The following is a 20,506-nucleotide window of genomic DNA, read 5'->3' on the forward strand; positions in this document are numbered from 1 at the left end:
AATGCAACTGCACGTTTGTCATAGTAATATCGGCGTTGCTGAATAGGCAGGGTTGCCCTAAAGCCGATTCTTATACTGTTCTTAACTTCTCTCACGCAGATCTGGAGAATGGCATTTTAACCAGTTCTATTACTTAATACAAGTTGATCAACAGTGTTATAGTCAATCTAAACCCCAAATGTACATATATTATTCTCCAAAATTTATTTTCACAAGTAATAAATATTTTACATAAACCTTTTTTATTTACAATTTTATTTTGTAATTATTTTCATACATAAACCCTCTTCCTGAAAGAGTCCCAAACATCTTCCGAAACTTTCATTTATTCATAACTCTCATTTAACATATCGTGTACAAATTATTCATTCAGTAGTATAGTATAGTATCTTCGGCATTGAAGAATAGGCCTGGATAGGCCTGTCGCCGATTCTTGTACTTTTCATGACTAGACTGGCCTCTTGATCAAATCTTTTCAACGGACGGTAGATTTAAAATCGCTTCTAGATAGTGAAATTTCCGCTGTGATAATTCATTGAACACACACACCACGAAGGCTGTTGTCCGATGCGTGCACCGCATCGTCTCTGTGAGGTCTCCTGACGACGCAGGAGACGACGGCCACTAACGTGCCCGCCGTGAGCGCCGCGGCCGCCATGATGGCCCACGACGCTCGGGTGCCGTACGTCTGCACCACGGCGGTGCCCACGCCCGCGCCGCTCAGCTTGCCTGTTTATGAGGAAATGAGTTTAGTTCATCGATTATTAAAGATGAAGATACTTGTGATTAAAGATATCCATAACTGATTAGGAATATAAAGAGAGAATGTAGAGTATACTATAAAAGTAATAAAATATTTAAATACAAGTTCGAAGTGCAAGATTATATACAATTATTTCAAGATGCTGACTGCTTCAAGATTTAAATTGCATAAAAACAATAAACTAGGAAAACTTTATTTTTCTGAAGCTTTTTTCTATTGAAGGTTGTCAAGCTCTCACAAAATTTTTCTCTGTTGTGATGACATCATTTCAAACATCTAAATAATCTGCTCACGAAGGTCCAAATCGATCATAAATTTCGGCGATGATAAGGTTTGCACGAGATTGCTCTATGCCACCAAATTGCACTGTGTCAATAAATGTCGCCAGATGACAACAATAAACTAAATTTTTAGCATCTGCAATGACGATATACGACAACCGCATCATATAGTTCCGAATCACAGAATGAAATGGTTACGATGTGGTTCACAGAAAATGAACCACATCGTTCATTTTCACAGAACAGCATTTTGTGATGTTCGACCATAGTTCGTTCCTGTCGGTGAGTCTGAATTTTTATTATTAGTGAAACATGAGTTCAAATAGTCACATGGAAAAGTCTAGTACCGAGGCCCATGTAAACGGTGCCAAGCAGGCCCCTCATGGAGGCGAGGGCCTCACAAGGGACGAGTGCAGTGAGGCGCATCGAGGCCACGGCCATGAAGAGGCCTGTGGCCACAGAGTCGAGGGTCTCAAGGACCAGCGCGTAGACCGGAGACTGGAGGAGGTACAGACCTGCGGTGAGGTACAGACTGTATAACATTAATGCCGTTAATTAGGATGTTGTAGTCAATATATTTGTGACTTGGTTACATGCATGCACTTAGTGACGGGGATAAATGTTACATCTGGGTTCTGTCTTGCAATTTTGTCCAACAAAATTTATGTACCGACCGATAGTCACCAAGTGATCGCATTAAGTATCGCATGATAATGAGTACTTACCCATCTTCCGTATATAATATTCATATCAATTACCTATGCTAGTAATATAATGTGCGCGAATTCCAAAGTTTATGTGTTATTGCTTTTTTAGAATATTTCTCGAGCATATTAGTAACTTATCTACGTGTTGTAACTTGTTTTTTTTATACTTGTTAACATCATTATCTTCTACATTAAAAACATCAATATGCTCGTTTTACTTTTAAAATTAATATGATCTACATTAATAAAATTGTTATCCTTACCCAAAAACTTGGCGCTGAAGCAGAAGAAGCCAGCAACCATGAGGACAGATTCTCCGAGGCACGAAATGAGGCCAGAGAGGCAGAACAAGAGGAGGGCCTCAATGCTGCCTCCCACGGTCACCGTCGCCCCCAGCAGGGCCCCCGACGCCCCCAAGTCATGCAGGTAGCGGTACACGAACGCCTCGCAGTAGCCCAACTACAGACCTGGCACCAGCAGGGACTACAGACCTGGCACCAGCAGGGACTACAGACCTGGCACCAGCAGGGACTACAGACCTGGTACCAGCAGGAACTACAGACCTGGTAGCAGCTGGGACTCAATACTAATCGTGTTAATGTTATTCTGCCAGCTGATCACTCATGACTACTTAAAGTGGAAAAATCAATCGCAAAAAACAAGATTATGAGCCCCTGAGACCGGCCGAGCAAATTGAAAAATAAATCTTTTACGCTCTCTTTAGCTGTTAAGTGTTATAATTGCGTAGTTCAATTAGGAGGTTTTGAGGTATACTGAAAAGTGAATATATGTTACTTCAGCTGAAGTGTGAAGTGCATTGCCTTCCGTTATTATTATAGAATTCATTGGGACAATGATAAATGGTGGTAATGCGATCTAACGTATGAGTTGAAAACGGCCCAAATGCATTCAATACTTCCGCCATATTTAGTGAGTCAGAGGCTCCTTATAACTGAGGCCACGATGAAAGCCCAAAAAGCTAAATATGAAAACATACATACAATTACGCGAGAAGAAAAAGTCATTCAAATAAATGCATCCTAAAACGCCTCACGAAGGGACTAGTTCAAACATGTGTAGAATCACTTCCAAGCTAAATTAATATCGAGAAATGCCTCCTAAAAAGACAACTCAAAGACACAATCAGTTTCTCGCTACGAGTAATTTCAAGAAATACCTCCTAGAAAGACCTCACAGAGGAGGGCGGCGAGGGGCAGGTTGGAGACGATGACTGATGTAAGACCGGCGAGGTGCGGACCGGCGGACCGTTTGAAGCTGATGTCGAGGCGGGAGAGTAGGGCGCTCGACAGCAACATCAGACAGCTCGACGTGTACAGCGTGGCTCTGCGTGATTAATTATCACATAAGTAGATATTAAATGCAGAAGAAATAAAGAAAACTGCTAAGTCTGTACAAGTTGAGCGAGCCAGAATGCAATATTTAAACGAGAAAATTTAGGAGGTAGCGCCCTTCTTAACCTTCTTCAACAACCCGACATCAGGCCGGTTGACGCGTACAGCGTAGATCTGTCTGGGTCTGTACAGCGTGGATCGGCGAAACGAACACTGCCGTCAATATCGAGGGTAGATGAATAAAACTGTGAAGCCCACTACAGAAGTCAGAAATCAAATTATATACGGGGAAAGTTAATGAATTAACGTAGCCCGTAATTACGCGTATGGCGGTCTTTCTACAATAAAGACCGAAGGACATTACATATCAAAACTACAATGCCCAAACAAATGAAACACTCAAAGGTGAATAGTAAAAACTTTTTTCTGAAAACTTGCCAGTTTGTCTGTCATAATGAATATTATGATGATGTTTATTAATTGATTGCGAGCAATGTGCAATAGGTTGCTGATGTCATATTCATTTTACTTTTAAAGCTAGGCTGAAAATTAAACATTCGTTCTGCAAAAATTTAATGGTAAAGTTTATCAAAAGGTTATTCCAGTACTTAAGCGAGAAAAAGTCTGTTTTTGACACGAATCTTCTGTTCGGGACATTCACTTTCACTGGCTGGCGCGGTTAACACAATTTGGTCGCGAAAGACGAAACGAATCACGAGCACATAATGACAATAAAAGCACCGAGATCACCATAGTGGAGATACAAGCACCTGTAAATGCAGATAAAAGTACCTGTAGCTGGAGGTTCCTTTGTCAGGAGAGCTGGTCCAGTCGACGAGAGCGCCACCCAGCGGGGCCGAGACTGTAGCGGCGATGGAGCCGAAACATCGCTGCTGTCCGTAGTCCACCTCGCGTTCTGAGACTTGAGCGAGCACTGCGCTCTCGAACATTGAGATGCTGGCGCTGTTCAACAACCTACGGGGAAACGTCGTAAAGACGGAATAAATGTTTCAATCCACAGGCATTATATTGATCCCAACGATTATATTTCATAAATTAATAAATCTAAGGGCATTTCCTTGATATTAAATATTACTAATTATTAAGAATTAATGTTGGGACTCGAAAAGACTGGCGAGAAATTAAACTAAATGTTCAAGTAAAAGCATTTGAGTTACGTTTGGCCCATATCGATTTCGAGTAGCTGATAAATGAAGAACGGTACTGATAAATCAACCGTAAAGCTGATAAATGAAGAACGGTACTTTAATCAACCCTTGACGATAGTCTACTACTAACCATACGCATCCAAGTGGAAAAATAGTAAAGTGATAGTCCACGAAAAATGCGGGAGCCAATAGTTTACATTTTACAACAAATTTCAACGTCATAATTTCAGAACATGTATCCTAACGCCGCTATAATACGAAAGCGTTTATCTTGAGAGAATTGAGTTAGGGTGAATACGTGGATTTCAACGCCGAAAATGACGTGTTTTAACCAAGAGTGCAAATTTATCTTGAAAATTTTGCAAATTTATGTTGAAAAGTGCAAGAAATTAGAGTTAAAACCTGACAGTTTTCTATACATTTGCTTAGGAATGTCAAGTAAATCAAATAACTAATTATTCGATTAAATAACTGAGGATTATTTTTATTTACAATATCACAATAACTTACATCTCTTGTACAACAAGAGATGTTCAATCCTTAAAGCGAATGGCTTGGCTAAATTTTTAGTTTCAGTGAATTTGACGAGAAAAAATGTACAATGAACAAACACTGTAGGTGGCTTTTACTGCATGTGGGTTGATAAGGAGAAGAAATGAAATCTTTGGAAGCTCAAGTGAGCGAAATACTTATTAAATCTCTTTATTAAAGCTCAGCAAAATAATTTGTTATTCAAATTTAAAAAATGAAGCTCATGCTATAGCCTAACTATAATGCCTGACGTCAAGAGTTCAATGATTATGGGAAAAAAGTTGTAGATCGTTCCAATAGCACTTTTAAAGGTTTTATTATTAAGGCAATAAATATTGGATATCAGAAGAAAAACTTGGTCCTATTGCTATCGAAAATTAAGATTGAGATGCTTGATGGTATTTCAAGTTATGACGGCCATATTTGCCGTGGAATGGAGGACACGAGACAACTGCAGTCTTCCTGTCCAATACTCGGGCAAGCAGCGCTCTATTGCTCACAAATCGACGTCGGCAAAGTAAATTGGACAACTCATGATGAATAACATCGCTGCTAAAACAGTACGCCATGATCTTAATGCCAATCGCTAATGCCATTGTGGTGCCAACAATACGAGTGATAATTATTTTGCATGCAGTGTATCATAGTTAAGTTGTTTAATCACAGAGTTTTATATGCTATTGTATTTAATGATTCACGTGTAAACTCACATAAAGCTCGCATGAAGAACAAGGTAGCTCCAGAACGTTATTGCCTTGCTGCTGCCTTCATCACCGTTCGTCTCGTTGGTCTTATCTGCCACGATAATTTGCTCTTCAGAAACACATTCAGGAGCATTGAACGACCTGCCCGAAGTATCGCGCACGTCAGCTCCTTCTTCTTTTCTGTCTCCTCCTTGCTCTTCTCGGCCTGATTTTGGTTCTTCTCTTCCACGTACTTCTGTTTCTAAGCTTCCTGCTCGCGTGTTTTGTTCATATGAGCTGTCACGATTTATGTTTTCGTCGTGGGCTCGCATTTCACGCTCAGTAATTTCATAAAAAGAAATATTGACGTTGGCGTAGACTTTTGTTTTGTCTTGCAGCAACAATATGAGAGTTTGGTTCTGCCTGCTCTCATGGCAGTTGCTCGGTGTGTCAGAAGCTTCGGTTGTGCCTAGCAAATCGATTCCTGATATTTCGAGTCCTGCAGTTTCGTGCGCTACGGCGCTAACCGCTTGGAAATTCATCGCGTTTCTGCCAAAAATTTGAGTTGTGTTATCGTTAGCGTTCAGTTCAAAACAGCGGCATAATTTTACTGAAGTGTTACTGACGTTAAGTGAGGAGACATTCGGTGTTTGGATGGGAGGAACCAGGGTGAAGGAGAAGGCCACAACGCCGTTAAGCAAGGCAGTGGCAGCCAGCAGCCGCTGTGGGGCGGGGGTTACATCCAATCAAAATCCAAAACATGTGTTATTATTAATGCATTAGTGTTAGTAACAACTCTCATAAGCGTTGTTTATATTAGTTATGTTATAGATATTGTGCATCCGGTGAAATTATCCGTCCAAGTTAGTGACCTGAAGGCAGCCAAAAAGGCAGAAGGAGGATACATTCTGTGTTGAAATTATCGCTTAACTAACTATATGTTACTACTGATGACAAGTAACAATAATGTGCGATTATTCCTTCTCTGATACTGACATAATAGCTCCCACTTATGACTCAAATTTATAGTTTAAGTAAAATAAATAACGGAAAAACATATTTAACAAATTTCGAACAGCAGTTACATAATAAGCTTGAATAACGAATTGGTCATTATGAAAATTTTACGGTATATCAGTGATACATTTAATGCCCATCACAAGTAATATTCAGATAACAAAATAAAATAAAATTTTAAGTCAGTACTCACTGCAGTGAGTGACAGAGAGCGCATTTTCTCGTCGACGAAAACGTGAAGTCACGGACGGACAGACAGACAGACGGACAGACGGACGGACGGACATGGCGAGCACAACAGCGCCTTTTTTCCATAAATGAGAAATGCGCTAAAAATTGTTAGTTAAGAATATAAAATATAATGATCCGAGACGTACCCTGAAGTCGCCCATAGCATCGGCCCAGACGCCGGCGGTGAGAGGCCCCAGGATGATCATACACGACCCCACGACGCTCATCACCCCCGTGTCCCCGTCACTGAGCCCCAGCGTCTTCTGGTACGGCCCCAGCTGCACCCACACCACCACCACGCCTGTGGGTCATCACCACCACACTTGTGCCACGTCACACGACACTGAGGTCACTATAACGTTAGTGTCACATCATGACCATACATGTAATGCACCACAATCACCACTGCATTACATCATCATCACACATGCCATCCTTTCTTCGATTACGCCAGGATCCAAATTTGAATCGTATAGTATAATATTCACACGTGATTTCACCGTTTCAAATTCAATATCTCCTTATTTAACTTACGCTGCTATACCTACGTGGTGCTACCTTTCTATTTCATTTCTGTACTAACATTGCGATAAAAATTCTACAACGAACGATCTTCGATTGGTAAACAAAACTGTTCCCTTCAGCAAAACAGCTGCTGTTCATTAAAGAAATTACAGTTGCGACAATAATATCAAAATACTTTCCATCGAACATTCCTGTAATTGATTTCACATTTTTCGACGACAATGCAATGAGAGGCGAGAAGCTTGAGCTGAACATCGTAAGAGCGACAACCAGACTTTTACTGCAAGAAATTACAAACATTCATGTTTTTCGATGCGATTTATTGAATATTGTAGAGATTAGACTCAATATACCATGCCGATAGAGATATTAAATCAGAGTTTAATAGCAATGAATGAATACTTGTCGGAAGATGTTATTTAAATCATTTTGATAATTATAAATAATGCCATTTTATTATCAATTTTGACTGACTGCTAAGACGTGATGAAGCAGCAAATGAGGAAGTGAGCGATCATGAATGAGGAATGGAATGAGGAACAAAAGAAGGGAAGAGTGAAGTTTAGGATGAATAAATAGAGAAATAAAATGAAAGATAAATTGAGGAATGATTTATGGAATGAAGGAGGTTGTGTAGTGGAAGATAAATCGAGGGACGATGGGACTGATGACAAAAATGACCAAGTAATGGACATGCAAGTCCACCCAGAAAAAAAATTGTGAGCGAGACAACTTCTATCCGGGAGCGGCAGACATGCAAGTCGTCAGATCTGAGTGCAGGATTTGTCAAGATTTGTTGGATTTGAGACCCAAAAAACGAGGCTGGGCATCTTACAGAGATAAGAAGCGTCATAACTTGGGAAGCGTTGCAAAAACCTTGTCGCTGCGAGTTCCCAACACAATCACATGATGACTCATGATAGAGCGCGGGAGAGGGCGGTGTTTGGGGTCGTGATGTAAAGTCTACGTTGTCGGAGTTGCAGGGGTATGTGTTGTGCGGAAAATGGGTGGGTACAAATATTGAAGGTGGGTACATCCGCATCAATGGTGGGTACAAATATTGATGTAGATGTTGTGGATTTAAGGTTGAGAATCTGAATTAGAATGTACTGAATCGTGTATAGGGTTATTACGGTTGAGCCCAATAATTAACCTGTCCCCAAGCGAGGGCGGGGTACATGAGATTTGAGTTCATATATTGATGCAGGTATTGAATAACTTGATGCCCACTGAGATTTTGATAGAAATATTGAGGCGGATGTTAAATAACTTAATTCTCAGTGAAATTTGGGCAGAAATAACGATGTGGGTGTTAAGGAACTCAGTATAGCGAGATTATTGCGGTAAAATATTGATGTGGGAACAAGCGTATATATAGAATAATAGGGCTTAAAAACTGCTATTTGTAATGTGAAGTCATATTAAATAGTGACACGTTACAGTGCCGTACATAATTTGTTTGGAAGATTATATGGCCATTTAATTGAGCACATCCTCTGAATTGGTAAAACCTCGCTTGGAGAATTGAGGCTGTCAAGAGTTGGGTCTCTCGTGAGGCCTCATGTGCATGGCTGTTATTGTTTTATTGTTTGGACATGGTTTCACCTTAATTGAGTTTTAAAACAAATCCGAATAATTGTTGTGGATCAATAAAAATCCGAGAGGTTTCTTAACGTAAATAGTGTAGTGGTATAAATAATAATAATAATAGTAATAACATGTCTGGTGTCGATCAGGCGTCTCATTCTATTCATTATAATTATATTCCAAGATTAGATTATCTGTAATAGAGACGCAATATTCACTAGACGCGGGAGAAATTGCTAGAATAGTACTAGACTCTGAGTCGGCATGGACAACATCACATGACAACATCACTTAAGCAGGACCGCACTTGTGGGCGAAAGTAGTAAGTCTGTAAGAGAGCCGGGCACCTTAATTAATAAGTCCCCATAGTAATTAGCACGACCACTGTGATGTAGCACTCTTTAAGAGTTACGTCGACCTGACGGTCGAAGCCACAGCCATACCTTCGTAATGAATTTGTTACTTAGAACCACCCCGTATCAAGATAAGTTTAATAAAGAGAAGTGTCTTTACTTATCCCTCACTCACAACTATACCCTGTTCTCAGGTCCGGGTAGAACATATATTATTAAGTAGGTTCCGCTCTATATTGCCTCCCGACCATTGTGCCTTCTGACAAATAAGTGATCGGGAATTTACCAAACCAGAAGCGAATAACAATTATTTTCTCTGAGTGAATTTTCAATGACTTCAATTTAAAGCCTGATTTTCACTTGATTTAATAACATAAGATTACATTAGTTTTAGTAGAACTTTTCAACTAGTTCACCTTTAAATAGTTTAGAACGAACAAAACATTGCTATATCTGAAAAAATTACCTATTTTACTCGTAAAAAGTTGAATAGCTTGCAAGCAATGATAAATTAATCGGTTATTGTGTGTTGAAAGAATTTCTATTATTAGCGAATAAAAACTGAGTAATTTTAAAGAACAGTGATAGAAAAATTATGATATTCAATTTAGATTTTGTATTTTCAACATAGCGCATAATAACTTCAAATTTACTTTAAAGTAAGGGCGAAGAAGATTGTAATTTTATCAATTTAATCTTAGCGTAATAATGTGCTAATGTAATGAACTAAATCAATTCCCTTAGCTAAGTGTTGCAGGTAATATTTCAGTGGAAAATTTTTTAGTCAGCCTTATGTATGGGAATTTTTAAAAAAAATTAATCAACCTAAAGTATAGGAATTATAAACAACTATACGAAAGAACCAAGCTGTATTCAACTAAAAAATCAATTGGAAATCGAAACAGCAGCTTGCGCTAATATGATATTACTACCAAATATGAATGTTTCGAAATAGATGTAGAGTTATTTTATTAGATTGCACGATCACGTCAACAAAGAAACTGGACGGTTTTCCTTAATAAATATGCTTATAATCCACTAATTAACTGGTCAGCACCTCTCATCAACTTTGATTCTAATTTTTCGAATTTTTATTGTATTATTCGTTCTAGGCATTTTCAAAGTAATGAATAAATAATAATAAATATTATTAGTAAATAATATAAAATTTAGGCAGTTCCAACTGGTGATACATCACAGTCTATAGGACCTTCCGAGCCAGTACCTTCCTAAATGAAAAAGAAAGTGACCGTTCGCCGCCAAATATTCGTTGAAAGAGACACCGGCTCCTCCTAACCTCCATCAGAAGAAAAACTTCATGGTTTACATAATTCATCTGATGCAATAGACGCAAAAGTACAGAGAGAAAAAGGTTCATAACTCTTTTAAACCATTGCAGAGAGAACCAAAGCTCCCTGATTACGGTCTTGTAGAATTTGACTCAACTGATCAAGAAGCATATCATGCAGGCTTAATAACAGCGCTAAAAGACGAAGTTGACGATTGTGAAATATCTTACCTGCGTCGAAGAGAAAAATCGAAACTTTTTTATTTCCTGCAGCAACTGATTTTGTCAGTTTGGGAAACTTTAATAGCACTTCTTAGCTACCCTATGAAATGCGGAAGAACATAAAGACATAACTCTATCCTGAAATTTGACAATAATTTTGATGATATCATGATTAGGTTAATTGTCCCAATGCGCCCCATGCGCATCGACTGTCCCATGCACAGTACCCGGAGTCGGAGTAAAGTGGGTCATTTTATTTGATTTTATATTTTTGTTATTTCTAGTCCATAGAACAATACTAATCCTTGCTTAGGTAGTTAGCAATGAAAACAAGGATATGATGCTTAGTTTTATTCAGCAATTTGTGTCTCAAAAAAGAGAAATAATCGTGATTCTTTTTATTTAATTTTTTTGTTTCATCGAACCCCCATCCCCTTCACCATGAATAGAAAATGAATACTCAATTCACTTTCCCTACACAAGAAAAATTTTGTCCAATCACAGTGAAAACACCAACTTTCTCACTCTTGGTCTATTTCCATTTTAATTACCCCTTTTTCAGCTAGGCCAAATTTTAAATATTTATTTCAGATTTTATCACATTAAAAATGACTTTCTTAAGTGTTAACCTAATTAAAGCTCGACTTAACGACTTAATGAGTACCAGCGAAGAGTGTGAAGTAGATGAGCTTGAGGCGAGCAGTGCGTAGGTCGCACCAGCGCCCCCCCAGCCCCAGGAACCTGGGGCGCTCGTGCCCCCCGGGGGGCGGTGACGACTCGGGCTCGCGAGTCTCCTGCAATGGAGAGGTCCCGGTAATTTTGGGGACTTCTTTATAATCCTATTCAAGTCCTAATCGTTTACATAACCTAATTTATGCGAAAATCATAAATAATACGAAGGTTGCTAGATGTTAAGGAATGTTGTGAGTTGAACAATATTTAAAAAGAGAGATCATGAGACTTGCAATAAATATAATTTATACCATGAACAAACATTCTGAACAGGACTCGAAGACCATTCGTTCATTGTGCTAATTCAGCGCCAACAAACACGTAACGTCATCAAATGGTCTGCATTCATTGTACCTTGAATTTAGATTTTAATGATGCACAATTAGTCTCTGTATCGTAATTATAGTTATTCAGAGCGCGATCGCCGCCGTGTCTGCGGCCATATGCGGGGCACGTATGCAGAGCGGCTGCGATACCTGCCAGCAAAATACGTAAATAATTGAATGATTCAGATGTGAATTATGAAGATATTACCTTCCCGATTTAATGAATCAGTAAGTAAAATGAAGATATCGTGCGTCATGAATCCCGCGTAATGGTAAATCAAGAGACAATAATCAATACAATTGTTATGAAAAGTACTGTATGTCTGATGCATCTAATAAAAAAAGAGGTAAAAAACAACATTATCAATTCAATACTTTTATTTAGACAAGGGTATGGCCAATCATAAGAGAATAATGAGTGCGATATAAATAATAATTTATAATAGTTGATTGAAAAAACATTTTTTAAAACTCACAATGTATAATAAATTCCCAGCTGAATGAGAAACCTCACGTACCCTCCTCGAAATTTCCGACTATTTTATAATGCGCGTAAGAATGACATAAGAGTACTTTCGCGTATATAGCCTCTCGTAACCGGTAGATATTTAATAAACATCTTAGATAAGAATAGCATTAAAATCAATTCTCTGTAAGCCCTTATTTAGGTGATATAGCATATAAAAGGTTTACATGTATCAATGACGGAGTAGAATTTGAGGTAGGTTCTACTTAGACAGAGCCACTGTAAATGTAAAGCGATGCCATCGCATCGCTTTACACCTGTTCCTAGGTGCAAAGCGAACAATACATGTTCGCTTCCTGCAACACCTGTTCCTAGTCCTACACAGCGCATGTATTTCAGAAACCACACACACGTATTTCTGCCGCCTGCATAACCTATACGGAGTGTTCCTGCAACACCTGTTCCTAGAACTACACAGCGCATGTATTTCAGAAGACGCGCAAACGTATTTCTGCCGCCTGCATCACCTACGGAGTCGGAGTGTGATCGTCTAAGCTCAGCACAGTTTCTATCTAATGATTAGGAGATTAGATGCAAGGTCAAGCGTGACCATGCGCTTTTCTCGGCCTTATCACTGCACGAAACTTTGAAAAACCTCAGATTAATCTCGAATCTAAAAATTTACTAATTTACTAATGCCATCACTTTACAGCGTTAAGCTCTAATTAACACTGCATGCACTTTAAAATTCCTTCAGCGGTAGCTATTGACAACCAACAGCCCTCGCGCTTATTTTTAATGAGAACTTAGCCAAGTTTGCTCCGTTAAGATGACTCTTTATGAGAATTCAGTCGCGTTTACTCTCTTGCAGTCATTTGAAAGAAAACTTATATATAACTACGTTTACTTCGTTGCGGTTGTACTCAATGAGAATTTAACAACGGTTCCTTCCCTGTAATTTTTCTTTAAGAGAACCCAGCCAAGTTCAGCTAAGTTAACGAGTAATGTGAAAGCTTACGCTACATGACAACGTTCTCTACTAGAACTTGATCAAAGGCTCACGGGAGCATTTCTCTAGAAAATTTGTGCAGAATGCGAGGAACGTCAGGTTAATTGATGCGCCAGCACGAAGTTGCTTTGGAACAAAGAACAGTCCGTGAGGATGACGCGGTTGACTGACGTGCGATGTGATCATCACATCCCTCGAACTAGAATACAAACGTGGTTGAAAATAATCAGAGATAATCTATACAATTGGACTGGTATATATATTATGAAGAAACATGAGCGGCTGGATTTTTACGAAAATTAATACTTTGTTGGAGTATTTCGCTTAAGTATCAATAATTTGGCCAATGTTAAGTTCATAACATGTGTAGACCGCAAACGTTCTTCGTGAAATTGGAGTTTGTGTCGCTTCTGTCTTTTTTTTGAGAATAATATTATTTGCGTGAGGAGAGAACATCACAATGAGTAATGGGCGGCGGCACTCACAACCAACAAAATGTTTAAGAGATAACTATAGAACCGGCTTTCCTTACCCAAAACGATGACATGTTAAGTATTATTTTTTGTACACGATATTTAAATTTAGCTTATTCCTTTATTTAAAGCAACCGCTTATGCCAAATAATTAATACGTTAATTACTATTGTAACAGAACAATACTAATGGTATTCTTATGCAACTTATTATCATCAGTGAATAAATTTTCGATTATCATCAATGAGTAAATTTTCGATGGGTCAATATAATCTTAAAATTATTTTGAATCAATACAAATAAAATCAAAATTCTTTAATAAAAATTAGAGATTTAATTTCTCTCTATTCATCTATAAACTTATAGCTTATTTACGCTAACATGCCAAAAGTTAATAAGTTTGATATATTTTATTTTGTTTTGCCTGAGTTGCCCGGACATAACCCGCTCAACATAGAACCTTTCCTGTCAAAAAGCAAAGTCATTATGGCGCTCATTCCAAATAAATTACTTCCTGATTTCTGTGCTCGAATTTTGACCGTCAACAATTTTCCGATTAAAATCCAGACAGGTTTCAATTGTGACCATTGTCAACAAGCACCTATGACATTTGAACTGAAAAGCAACGTAAATTCGGGAGATTCACCAAGAATATTTCTTCGTTAAACCTTTTCACATCGGAATTCCGCCTTTTTTACTTAACTTCCTAACTCGGAATGATTCGTTCACACCTTACATTCATTATAGGTCAATACTGATATTGGTTTTATTATTAACAGAGCTGGTAACAGTAAGTATTATGGCTATGATTTAATTATTTATTAACAGAATAACAGTATTAATTAATTATAGTATACGTAATTAATCAATACAGTATATTTAACAGTATACAGTAACTATACAGTAATAATACAGTAACTTTATTACAGTATACAGTATATTTAACAGTAAGTAGCTCTATGAGTTATTGCTACTACATATGTTAATTCATGAGCCATTATAGCGAAGGAAACAGAGTGAGCATTTCACAGCCGCCGCTTGAATGGTTAATTCGTTCATCAGCTGTCAATACGAGAGCCGCTTCCCTAGGCAGTTTAATTATGCCAAATCACGGTCATGGCAGCGTCAATAATCCAATCGGGAGCTCCATCAGTGCCGGATTTGATCGTTAATTGCCGTATCAAAACTTCATTTTATTTAATAATGTGACATTCAATTTTATAAATTTTGAATATATTGAAATTGAGTTGGTGACATCATCAGTTTATATAAATGGCCACAAATATTCGCTTGAATTTGTTGAAATTATTTGAATTTATAGAAGTTCAATGTATCATTCGTATTGAGTAATATTAAATAATCTTTCACGTGAAATTAAATTAGGAATCTTTTAAGTGCAGCCCAAATTACCATTCCCATGACTAAAATCGTAAATAAATACCACAAAGTGGCTTAGGATAAAACTAATTGATAAACGGCTAGATCCGATACCATTTTGCTTGCTTTAACCATCATCGGTTTGCTCAATTTACTATTACTCTTTCCAGCCATCATTTGGTTACTAGAAGTCTCTTCTGCATGTATGTATTTAAATGCTCATTGTGATGTGGAAATAGTTATATAGAATACTGGAATTGATTACATAGATAGATTATTCCATATTTTCGTCGATTTATTTAACTTGACTTTTCACAACTCTGCGTTGTCTGTACAACAACTCTGAGTCTGCATTCATCAGCATGGCAGATCCATATTCATATCCACACCCCGTATGCTCCGCTACCCTCAAGCCCCAGGACTACTCAGGAATTCTTTAGCTCCGCTTTGCGTCCCCGAACGCAGCTCTGTATGCCACAGCTCTTCTAAAGTTTTATATCTGAGTCGTTAGATATTGCTACAATTTTATAAACAGCTCGATACCCTAGAGAGGAGCTATGTTACACAGCAGTTGATTGTACTTGCAAGGCTCTGGAGCATTTCGGGTATTGCTCCTAATGATGGACATAAGAGAAGCAACCAAGTACATGTCATTAATGGAATTTACTTAAATTGCCGAGCCAAAGATTATCGTTTCCTAAGATTATCGCGAGGCCGTTGAATTTCCTAATCGATAATCTTCAAAATCTTTCAATCTGAAAATTATAATCTCCGAAGTTTTCCAGTATCATCATCGAGAAACAAATTTCATTGAAGCGCTTGCGAAACAAACAAGATTCGCGCGACCTTAGCCACAACGATGTTCTCAAGTAGCGATGAAAAGCCATTCACTTAGCAGCGATTGCTTCCGTGCGATGCATGCTCAACGGGAGCCGGTCTGCTGATCGTAAGTTATAAGACGATCGTGGGTTGCATGGCGATCGTAGACTACGATTTTATGTCCGTTATTTTTACCTCACGCACAAAAACTAAATTTATCAATGATTACTAATATACGAAACTTGTTAATATCATTTAGGCTCCTACTCAAAAATATTGATTCGATATCAATTCTTCGGCCAACGACAGTCGTACGCTGAAATATTTCATGCCAATGCCAGATTTGGAATAGGAATTTGCGTTAATCCTGAGCTATGTGGTTGCGGTGATTGTTATCCAGTCTCTGACTCGTGATCTTTAGGAAGATCAGACGCAATGCTGCCTTTAGAAAAATACCAACTGTTTCTGTCCTTTGTATATCATTGCCTGACGAAGAATGTGAAAAAAGTAACTTCGAATTGCCGACATAGTTAAAAAGTTTATTTTAGGGGAACTTATTCATTTTATTGTAGGCAAACTAAATCTTTCCCTCAACTCCATTCAATAATGTTGTCTAGTAATACTCGAAACTAATAATCTATTCAAAATACTTATAGTAGTAAAATTTGCAAAAACAACCAAAGTTTGCATTGATTAACTCGTACATATTTCCAGTATAGATTTGGATGGGTACCGGGGATTCGATGGGCGTGGACCGTTTTTTTTTCGTCATTTTTGTCAGCCATTATGTTCTTAAGCAAATATTCTCAAAAAGTTTCCCGCATTTCGAATGGCTCTGAAATTTGTGAAATCCTACAATTCAATTAGACTTCGATCGTTCAGTCTTCTTCCGTAACAACCGAAGCTCTCAACTTCCTGGCAGTCTCTGCGTCTCGGCAGCAGCAGGAACACTTCATTTTTGGCATTCGCAAGAACGCATGACACTAACGTAAACATGTGGTTGTCCCATGAGTGAACGGAGGTAGAGAGAAAAAGAGACATGAAACGAAAAAATTACACAAGATCGAGGAAACAAAGGGCACTCAAAGAAATAAAGTGGGGTCATTAGAAAAAAAAGTCATAAGGATCGGAGAGAGCGGCCACCGCAGGTGAAACTATAACAGTGCCAGAAACAAGTGTCACTACGGGAAGTTGTGGGAGGAGTCTGAGCTCAGAAAGTGGACAACTCGCATTAAATTCGACGACAGGTCAACCACTTATGCTGGGGATAATTTTTTACAGTAGTAGAAGCTTACCTCGCTGTTGCGCATAGCTGTCTCTTCAAATCCTTCGTTAGCTCCCAATTTAATACTTAGAACAGCCACGAGCTATTTTCTGGAAGTTTGACAATACTAACCACCCTACATGGCGGCTGTAGCGACACTGCCGAACCCGCGAGAAGTCCAGCAGGTGTGCGAGGTGTCTCTCTGTGGTTACTTTTGGCATAAGCGAAGTTTATTCCAAAAGGGGGATCACACTGTCAAATTCTTCAGACACCCTATAAGGCTTTAAAAACTTTTGGCACTCACAATACAATATCTGTTTAGCCAGGTTCTACGTAGTTTGAAAATTCAATAGATATCTTTAATTCAAACGATTCAGTTCTGAGGATCCATCACAATACTGATCAATTAAATATCCAAAATAATCTTCTTGGTATCTAGTCCGACAAACGAATCCTGCTTTAACTTGACTTCCTTGATGCTCTAAGCTCGGTGTCCAATTACATTCTACGTCCATTTGCTCACAAATGATGGCGAAAATTATGCGATCGATCGCGATTATGGCGAGGTGTTTGTGGGCAATCAAAGTTTTTGCAGAAGCCACTTTCACTCAAGTATCCTCCACCAGATCTCGGCTGCCAACTCATCTCGTTGCAATGATTTCATTGGTCTGGCCTGTCCCAAACATGTGGAAACAATTGGATTTCCTGCAGAAACAAATAACAAATCAGCGCAAGACTTCCAGGAAATACTATTACCGAGTATTTTTTCAACTTTTATTTCTTAGTTCTGGGTATACAGTTTTAATTGAGCTTAGAGGTTAGTACTTAGTATCAGTATACTAAAAATAACAATTTAGATTCATACGAGCCTTGATGAAGAAAAAAGTTGAAGTTGAACCATTACAAATTAAACAGCAACATCAGCCTCAGTACTCAAGGTCATCCTGAATCATTAAAAATTACGAATAAAAAAAATTAGTCACTTATACAATACGATTGCACGTTTTTCCTTTAAGCCTCACTGGTTAAACCAATAATATAATAATTAAAACAATTAGAGAAGTAACGCAAAAATTTGCCAGGGTTGGAATTCAAGTTGCTGCACGAATCCTTCGACTGATGCAGTTGAAAGTTTTTTTTCCCTGGCAAGTGCAGAATTCAGGTTCAAAACTTTTTAGAACAATAATTATTGTGTCAAGGAATGACGCATGAAATGGCAATATAATTTGAAATTCCCTAAAATCATCAAACGAATTGCATACTTATTTGTCTTATTTGAGAAGCCTCCTAGCAGGAGCTCACTGATGAGAACTTTAAATAAAATAATGGAAAAAAGTTGAAGGAGAATCCGCCCTCATACGAACGTCGGAGTATCCGCTTTAACGTAGCGTAGCAAGAACGTTATGTTAAAGAAATGCTACAGCCGTAAGTTGGGATACATTCAGGTTTCAAACGTTGATTAAAATATACAGCACACAACTTAACGCGAGTGATTTATTAGTTAGATAAACAAAGGTCTTATTTTTCTTAGTAATGTGGAAATATCGACACAAGAATTATAAAAGATAACGAGGTCTCATACGTGGCTTAACGTAACTAATAATTAAAGAATATATAAAAAAACTCAAATCAGGAATCTATAATAAACATTCGAATGAGCTCACGTAGAAAATACTCGCAAACTTGAATTAAGGTAAAAAAATCAAGATAAATAGTATATACCAAAACGAGAGGTCGATGAAATGACAAAGTTAATAAGCTGATCCCACATAGCTCACGTCAAACGCTAGCGGCTGTTGATAAACAGTAGGAAGACGAATACAGGTTACAGGACCATCAATGCATGATAAATTCCAACTCAAATGCATCATAACAGGATGAGATGGCTAGTGGTATGAGACGAAAAACCTCAATGCTTTTGAATTTGACAGAATTGACCTCATTATATGTTTCTTCTTCTTCTTTCGATGTTTATTGGAGCTCTGGAAGCTCATCCATGTTGCCCCATGGCAGAGGGGTAGTAGGGTAAGGCAGAATGGCTGATGAGGATCCCAGTGTTTGCCAAGGTCCAGCCCCCCCAGCGAAATACACAAGTACATGGATTTTAAATGAGTTTAATTATATGCGAAGAGTGAAGGAATGAGGCCAAAGCTTCAACAATTCTCAGCTGCACTGGTCATTATATGTTTGAACACTTTGTCTACCTGAAAAAGTTACGGAGGGAATTGTTCAACGATTTCTACTTGTCGGATGGTGAGCCGATAATATACCGATCCGAAACTTTAGCAAATTTTCTTTACATTTTTTCTTGTCTGGAAAACTTTTGTTTGCACTTCAAGCCAAAGTTAGAGCAAGGAGGATTTTTAAGAAAATACCTACATGATTTTTTTGTAATTAGAGCTGGTGAAATTCAGATGCAGTTGAAATTTTTGAGTTAAATCCTTCAATTTAATTCAATTTATTTTTGCGACTCATCACTGGCTTAATCTATCACTTTAGAATTTAATTCAAAGAGTATACCAATTTGACTTGTTAAACTTAATTCCAATCATCAAGTTTTGGATTGCACGAGCTACGCGTCAGGTCCATAACCTAACATTCTGTTCTCCTTGTGGGATTACTCTTAAGGAAAATTCTCTTCGTGCCTGTCGTTGGTCTCAAACATCTCATGATATCTCCAGAAGCGCTGGCCGCGTGAGGTCCGCTGCCATCTGAGTGCTGAGTGCTGACCGGTGTTGCTCGGCAGTACGCAAGCAATAAGGATTAGGTTTTTCTCCCACGTACAGCAGAGTCAGTCATTCAGCGTCACCCTGCACCACAAAAGTTGTTATCCCGTTTCTCTCCATTATAATTTTGGTTTATCGATGCAGAAATAGTGAAACTACACTACCTGCAATGAGGGATCTGAGGATCGATCTTGTTGCGGCTATCGTGCGGTCACGAAAGAAGCCAAACCGGGACCAATGGTATTCTTGCCGAAGTGCAAGACAAATTCTCTCTTCGGGACCTTGAAGCAGACTCGCTAAAAATCTCGCCATTGAGAGATGCTTGTAAAACGGGGATCATTAACGGAGCATTGGCCACATGGAACTTGCCAGTTCTGCGTTAACCGAGGTGAGTTACGCTAACTGTTGTGCAGGGCTTAATTCGCCTGTCAATATGCCTGTTCAATCCTCTGGAGTGTAGCAGTTAACACTTGCGACAAGAAAAATTCCAAGGGAAATCTATCCTGCAACTCCATTATAAATTTGAACCGCAAATTTTTCATAAATGGCATTTTGACCTTCATGGCGCATCAAAAATTTTCCCATATAATTCCTAAGCAACTCTG

General features: G+C 38.4%; 2 protein-coding genes across 2 annotated transcripts; both read right to left on the reverse strand.

Annotated features, from left to right (window-relative positions):
- Positions 1-461: 461 nt before the first annotated feature.
- Positions 462-2,219, reverse strand: LOC108666577 (major facilitator superfamily domain-containing protein 6). Its single transcript, XM_018153483.2, has 3 exons — positions 2,015-2,219; positions 1,392-1,559; positions 462-729 (listed from the first exon to the last, which is right to left on the reverse strand). The coding sequence occupies exons 1-3, from the start codon at positions 2,052-2,054 to the stop codon at positions 533-535; spliced, it is 405 nt and encodes a 134-aa protein (XP_018008972.1). The 5' UTR covers positions 2,055-2,219; the 3' UTR covers positions 462-532.
- On the reverse strand, positions 2,217-17,318 carry LOC108666578. The gene is made up of 6 exons (XM_018153484.2): positions 17,207-17,318; positions 11,374-11,503; positions 6,881-7,035; positions 5,514-6,208; positions 3,896-4,078; positions 2,217-3,095 (listed from the first exon to the last, which is right to left on the reverse strand). The coding sequence occupies exons 1-6, from the start codon at positions 17,219-17,221 to the stop codon at positions 2,918-2,920; spliced, it is 1,356 nt and encodes a 451-aa protein (XP_018008973.1). The 5' UTR covers positions 17,222-17,318; the 3' UTR covers positions 2,217-2,917.
- Positions 17,319-20,506: the final 3,188 nt, after the last annotated feature.

This window comes from Hyalella azteca, unplaced genomic scaffold, assembly GCF_000764305.2.
Source record: "Hyalella azteca isolate HAZT.00-mixed unplaced genomic scaffold, Hazt_2.0.2 contig5294, whole genome shotgun sequence".
In the NCBI taxonomy this organism is placed as follows: domain Eukaryota; kingdom Metazoa; phylum Arthropoda; class Malacostraca; order Amphipoda; family Hyalellidae; genus Hyalella; species Hyalella azteca.